The 7,211-nt window shown below is 39.1% G+C and overlaps 1 protein-coding gene across 1 annotated transcript; it reads left to right on the plus strand.

Moving 5' to 3' along the window:
* Window positions 1–367: 367 nt before the first annotated feature.
* On the plus strand, window positions 368–2,539 carry LOC126474467 (chondroitin proteoglycan 2-like). The gene is made up of 4 exons (XM_050101940.1): window positions 368–371; window positions 413–1,936; window positions 2,008–2,197; window positions 2,350–2,539. Exons 1-4 carry the CDS (start codon window positions 368–370, stop codon window positions 2,537–2,539), a joined length of 1,908 nt encoding a protein of 635 aa, XP_049957897.1.
* The last annotated feature ends 4,672 nt before the right edge of the window (window positions 2,540–7,211 follow it).

Below are 7,211 nucleotides of genomic sequence, written 5' to 3' on the forward strand. Positions count from 1 at the left end.
ACAGCAGAGGGCAAAAAATATTGGTTTAGCACCCAAAGGCCACTACAGTATCAGTATGATATTCTATTTGAGTCAAACTATGGAAAATTTAGTCCTATGTGTGAAGTAAGCTGTCAGTTTATAATAAATTTTAACAAACAGAATGTCTGTAAGCAAAAGATAATTAATGTTGACACTTCTTCTGTTTCAGCAAGTGTATTAACGACCGTGTTAGTCGTAATTGCTACTGCTGCCGTCCGTGCATCACCTGTAGGGGACTGTCCGCCAGTAGATCCAGTGGACCACACAGACCATCTACCAGACAGCAAAAACTGTTCACTTTTCTACAAATGTGATCACGCAGCTCCTGTACTGTTTGAATGTCCTGATGGGTTGCACTTCAACCCTACACTGGAAGTCTGTGACTGGCCAGATAATGCAGGTTGCACAGGTGGATCAGCATCAACTCCAGCATCAAGCTCAACAGCTAACCCTCCTCCACCAGCAGACTGTCCAGCTGTCGGCACATGCCCACAAAATGAAGATGAGAATTCTATTGCTAAGCACCTTCCACATGCCTCTAACTGCAGTCAATTCTGCAAATGTGACCATGGGAAACCCGTGACGTTCGACTGCCCTGCTGGACTCCACTTCAACCCTACTCTGGAGGTATGTGACTGGCCAGAAAATGCAGGTTGCACAGGTGGATCATCATCAACTCCAGCATCAAGCTCAACAGCTAACCCTCCTCCACCAGGAGACTGTCCAGCTGTCGGCACATGCCCACAAAATGAAGATGAGAATTCTATTGCTAAGCACCTTCCACATGCATCAAACTGCAGTCAGTTCTGCAAATGTGACCATGGGAAACCCGTGACGTTCGACTGCCCTGCTGGACTCCACTTCAACCCTACTCTGGAGGTATGTGACTGGCCAGAAAATGCAGGTTGCACAGGTGGATCATCATCAACTCCAGCATCAAGCTCAACAGCTAACCCTCCTCCACCAGCAGACTGTCCAGCTGTCGGCACATGCCCACAAAATGAAGATGAGAATTCTATTGCTAAGCACCTTCCACATGCCTCAAACTGCAGTCAGTTCTGCAAATGTGACCATGGGAAACCCGTGACGTTCGACTGCCCTGCTGGACTCCACTTCAACCCTACTCTGGAGGTATGTGACTGGCCAGAAAATGCAGGTTGCACAGGTGGATCATCATCAACTCCAGCATCAAGCTCAACAGCTAATCCTCCTCCACCAGCAGACTGTCCAGCTGTCGGCACATGCCCACAAAATGAAGATGAGAATTCTATTGCTAAGCACCTTCCACATGCCTCAAACTGCAGTCAGTTCTGCAAATGTGACCATGGGAAACCCGTGACGTTCGACTGCCCTGCTGGACTCCACTTCAACCCTACTCTGGAGGTATGTGACTGGCCAGAAAATGCAGGTTGCACAGGTGGATCATCATCTACTCCAGCATCAAGCTCGACAGCTAACCCTCCTCCACCAGGAGACTGTCCAGCTGTCGGCACATGCCCACAAAATGAAGATGAGAATTCTATTGCTAAGCACCTTCCACATGCCTCAAACTGCAGTCAGTTCTGCAAATGTGACCATGGGAAACCCGTGACGTTCGACTGCCCTGCTGGACTCCACTTCAACCCTACTCTGGAGGTATGTGACTGGCCAGAAAACGCAGGTTGCACAGGTGGATCAGCATCAACTCCAGAATCAAGCTCAACAGCTAAGCCTCCTCCATCAGGAGACTGTCCAGCTGTCGGCACATGCCCACAAAATGAAGATGAGAATTCTATTGCTAAGCACCTTCCACATGCCTCAAACTGCAGCCAGTTCTGCAAATGTGACCATGGGAAACCCGTGACGTTCGACTGCCCTGCTGGTCTCCACTTCAACCCTACCCTGGAAGTATGTGACTGGCCATACCATGCTGGCTGTGCAAATAAATCAGGATCAACCGCAGCGTCTAGCTCATCTACAGCTTGACCAACAAGTATGCCTCTACAGATGGTCCAACATCAGCTACACCAACTACTGCAGAACCAAAGAGCTCCATAGGGTCAGGTGATCAAGACCCTTTCAAGTCAATGGGATCATGTCGTGCTTATGATCTAGTCCTTATTGCCCAGTATCTTGCATATAAAACCAACAGTACTGTATATTGTAAACGATGTAGCAATAATCTGGATACGTCTGGGTGACCGCATTTCGGTGTAAAACTACAGGATTTTGACTGGCCTTCTTGTACTGGTTGTGAATCACTGAAAAGTGTATTTATATATTTCAACTGTATATTATGTAAAAAAAAATTATGCTAATGTGATTATTTATTGCACATATTCCTTTCAGAACACATAATAAAGTCATACGGTTAATGCTAATAAACTCCCTCTTCATTGGCATGGACGCAATACGTCAGATATATACAAATATGTCTGTAGATCAAATGAAATGTGCTATAAATTTTTGCTTTTATACCGATATCATAATCAGCATTCATAACCGAAAGTATCCACTAAATTGGCATCCATCTCTATAGGCTCCTCAAGACTACACCTTTGTTATCATATTAATACCCACATTATAGATGTATGCTTCTCCTACATTCATTCTCATAACGTGGTAAAGTATTTGGACATATAAACATCATACAAGCTGATCTTCTCAGAAAAAGTAATATATCTTGAGTGCAGGTTTATTTTAGCATTCTGAAAGCGAACATTTCATGATTAGTCTTAATGGTTCTGTATGTCACTTATATTCAGTCATTAAACTGTCATTATGTCATTCAAACATCTGTCAAGTCCTTCTCGCAGTATTGTGTGCCCAATTCATCTTCATCTACTTTCTCTTCCCTTTGTATAATATGGCATATCCCTTGATCTGTCGTCCATATATTTCTACCACATTACAGCTTTCCCTTCTTTGCATATGATATTCATATAACTGCTTCTCTTGACTAATACTGTAAGTGGTACGTGGATTTCCCCAAGTTATATGTACCTGTATAGACTTCACTTTACTTAGTGACTCGAGCTTAGCCATTGCATTCCTCCTGCCAATCTCATTTTCAGATGTCTGTATTCCCGCTCACCTGCTTCACTTGGTGTATTTTTATACTTTCCCCTTTCATCAGTTAAATTCAGCATCTCCTCTCATATCCATGGATTTCTACTATGCCTTGTCTTTTACGTCTTTGACTCTCAGTAATGCATGACACTTTTACAGAAGTAGGAGGCGATGTTTCGTAAACTGCTGAAATGTAAAATTATTTTGAAAAATATCTTAATAACCTAGTCTGTGCTCACATATAAAGATTAATATTTATTAACTAGACTAGTTTTACTTGCCGATACAATTATCCTCAGATCTACAAAATAGCACAAAACACTTAAGTCTGCCTTAGAAAAAGTTTTTTTACGAACTAATCTTAAAGCTTAATATGTTTGCACAAAACACTAATGCCAAGAACATTACGTAGTATAGATGGTAAAAATGTCACCATCTAATGTACAGGAAGAATATAAAAGGTAAATATCGTACAAAGGTGAATGAAAGGCAACCTCTCAGAGTTATAGCACACAAAGAAGTTTTATACATGTACAACAGGCACAGGTTAAATAAAAGTTTATATACCAGTAAAAATCATATTATGCAATAAATTCCATTTGCATAGGAGGCAAATTCGGTGAAAAAATTCGTAGTTGTAACAGCACAATAAAAATGAGACATGTTCTATACCTCCAAGAACACGAATCAGATAAATGCACCGGTATGAAAAGTCATGGTATACTGCATAATATCGTGTCAGACCTCCTTTAGGCCGGCATAATACAGCACCTCAACATGGCACGGACTCAACAAGCCGTTGGAAATACTGCCTCTGTAGCCAACCTTAATTGAGGAAGAGTTACCAGTGATGGATTTTGTACACTAAAGCCCTGTCGATTATGTCCACCTCTCCCTGTAAGCCGTTCAAGGGTCATCAATGGAGCACTGAGGATGGGTATTATTTTCAATTTTATTTTTCTGTGTGAGATGTTTTCAGTCAGGGCAGGACTGCAGCTATCAGTTGGCAATAAATTTTATTGTGTACAACTCTGCTTTGGCGTCCTCTTTGAACATAGGAACGGATATGATTTGGTGCACCATTCAGTGGAGAGTTGCATGGTTTTGTGTTACTGGGTGCTGGGACCAGGAAGGTACTATTGTGTCTGTAGGTGCAGTTTTTCTATAGTTTCTGATACAATGCCTCTGTGTACTGATATCAGCGGTGAGATCTATGAAATTTATGGGTTCCATACCAATTTACTATGAAATCAGGGTATTTTTCTGTTGGCTGTTTAAGTTTGTTTTAGTTAAGGTGACCAATACAGTAGTTAGTTTATTAGATGGAGCAGTGAATGGAGATAAAAATGAATTAATGGATGTATCTTACTTATGTAGTTTAGTAAGCCCATACAGTCTGAAACGAACTTCATTCATATTAGTTAATAGCTTCGATTCAAAATCAGAAAATATGGTTTTGCATGAACTATTTACACATTTAATATCATATCTAAATAATTTAGTGGGGCCAATAGGAAAGCATTAACTTTTTCCACAAGATCAGGCTTCTACAAAAGTAAAATATTAATATCTTTATGTGATTTTGTGACAATGGTCTCTTGCTTGTGTAATTTCTTTTGATGGTTTCGATGGTGTGAAAATCAGTAGCCTGTGGAGTAATACACTCAAATGTTCTTCCTGTTTTTAGGGCATAAGTAACTACATATTTTGTTTTAATGCCTTTAGTTGAAGCTTATTCTGTATCTTCTTTCAACACATTTAATTGCTTTTCTGATAGAGGATGGAATGGAGAGTATTAAAAACCTTTCTAAAGCACCTTTTGTTCATTTGTCGAAATGACAAAGTCCCACAGGCTAGTTTTATGTTGGGAAAGCCTTTGTTTGCAATTTAGGACTATTAGGTGGATCCACAGCACTAAACACAGGTAACTCCTTGTTCTGTAACAAGAATATATCATGAAGATAAACCCAAACATACTGATAAACGTCACCATCAAAAACATCAAAATCATATCGATGCAACTTCGATGCAGCAGTTACATCTATCGCTTTTAGATGAGTAGAGTTAGGTTAACTGGCTCACTTCTTAAAAATTTGTCATAATCATCATCTATGTAACTCAATAACATCAGGTTTCATAGGAAATGTGAGTTATACTTTTTCTTTACAATGTGGTGCCCAAGGAATCCGTATTACATTCTATTTCTGTGAAATCTGAGGCAACTAACTAACTTTGAAAGTGATCACTTCACCTAATTGGGCCTAGCTAGTAGGGTTAACTGGTCCAGGCAATAAAATAAGAGGAAATGTATTAAATAAACTTACTTCTAATTTTAAAACATTGTAAAAGTTCATTGCAGCAACATTCAGTTGTAAGCCGTTGATGAATGAAATAGAACTATTAGAAATTTTAAATAGAAAGAGTGTTAGCAAATACGATATTCACCTAAAATGAACACTGAAATGAATCTGTGACGTAAGTATCGAAAGGGATGAGAAAGTTTTGTAACAATATCAACAGCAGTAACATATGCATTATCATCTGTTATAGAACATCTGTTGGAAGGTATGTGCCTCTTGAACATCAGATTGAAGAGACTTCTCAAACTCACCAACAAAACTGAAACTGAGTCTTTTCTTAGTCCATACAATTTAACAGTTATGAAGTCAACAGTTTTAGTTTTTGAAAAATCGTCATCTTCCTCAATGTCTTTGTCCAAAGAACAGCCAGATTTTTCTAATACCAAGTGATTGTTTTCATCTGGCAATCAATCCTGATCTTATGGAAAACGTTTCTCTAATTATTTTTCTTTGATTCTCTGGCAGAAGTTTAGTCTTCCATGTGGGCCTCTGCAGATGAACTTGTAACAATAAAAGATTCTCCTTTCTTTCGCCAATGCCAATCTCCTTTTTAGGGACACAATGTGGATATGGAAGCAAGACTTCAGAACACACAAATTATCCTGCTTGGAGTTCTTGGTCCTGAGGACAAGAAGGAATGTGATTACCAACAAAAGTATTAGATGTAGAAAGCACTGAATCAGTAGCAGACACAGGAGAAGATGCTAGAAATAATGCTGAAATTGTAATAGCAACTTTCTGAAACAATTTTTATTCTTCGATGGCTCAAAAGTCTGGTCTGTCACAGATAAACACAAACAATGTTTCATTGCTGAGAAACATTATTCCTGTGTCTTTGAAACCTTTGCTGGTATTCGAGGGAGCGAAAACAGATGAAAATGTTTCAGTAGGCCTCATATGTCACAGATAAGAAGTGTCTGACCAGGATGATTTAGTAGCTACCTGATGCAAGCTGTGTTGCAATAGGACTAGAAAGGCCCATAAAAGGCAACATCGGATGGTTGCACTTTTTACTGCATTGTGGTGATATCAATAACAAAATTCGTGGCACAGGAAAGTAAGAAATTATGATTTATATAAAGAGATCTAAAGTACATTTTATCACAATTACTGTACCGAATGATGTAAAATATTTGTGAAATTAAGAAGGTCTATAAATTATAAAAGTAAAGAATTATATTGGAGTTAACTGGATCATACTCTAACAGCTATGGTGTCCAGTTAACCTAACCACATATTTCTTTCTTTCTAAGACACTGAAAAACTGTTTAACTAAGGTTAATCAAAAATATATCAATCTGTTGTGCAGAGATAACACTTCGAGCTGTTATGATGTATTTAGCTTCCCTAAAATTGTTACTGAACTGACAAATAATCGATAAACAAAATGAGCAGTAAAACATTTCAAACCTCTGGAACTAAACAAAAGAATAGCTTTTAGCTTTTCAGTCATCTTTAGTAACTTAATTGGTTTGGGCTGAAGAGTTTCTTGAGTTATCTGATGGAAGACACAGGAAACAATATCCATTACAACTTACAACCAAGGTCCAGTTGACTTGACCTACCCATTAACCTAACTCTATTCGATCACGTTGCAAAGGACGTGATTGCACTTCATTTCTTCCTTTATCATCTAATACCTTGGGCCTGCTATGAGTTTATTTGCAGCGGCAGATGTTCCTCTTGACTTTACAGTATGTACAAAGGCGCCATTTTATGTTGCAAACACTGTTTGTTAAACCTAATCTGTTGTGTCAACTTTGCTTTGTATCTCAATACCCC

The sequence above is a fragment of the Schistocerca serialis genome, chromosome 4 (genome assembly GCF_023864345.2).
Source record: "Schistocerca serialis cubense isolate TAMUIC-IGC-003099 chromosome 4, iqSchSeri2.2, whole genome shotgun sequence".
Lineage (NCBI taxonomy): Eukaryota > Metazoa > Arthropoda > Insecta > Orthoptera > Acrididae > Schistocerca > Schistocerca serialis.

Excerpts from the sequence above, each read along its gene's own strand:
- LOC126474467 (XM_050101940.1), top strand. Across the intron at positions 1,937-2,007 it reads CTGGCCATACCATGCTGGCT|ATGGTCCAACATCAGCTACA; the intron begins GTGCAAATAAAT and ends ATGCCTCTACAG. Across the intron at positions 2,198-2,349 it reads AATAATCTGGATACGTCTGG|AACACATAATAAAGTCATAC; the intron begins GTGACCGCATTT and ends TATTCCTTTCAG.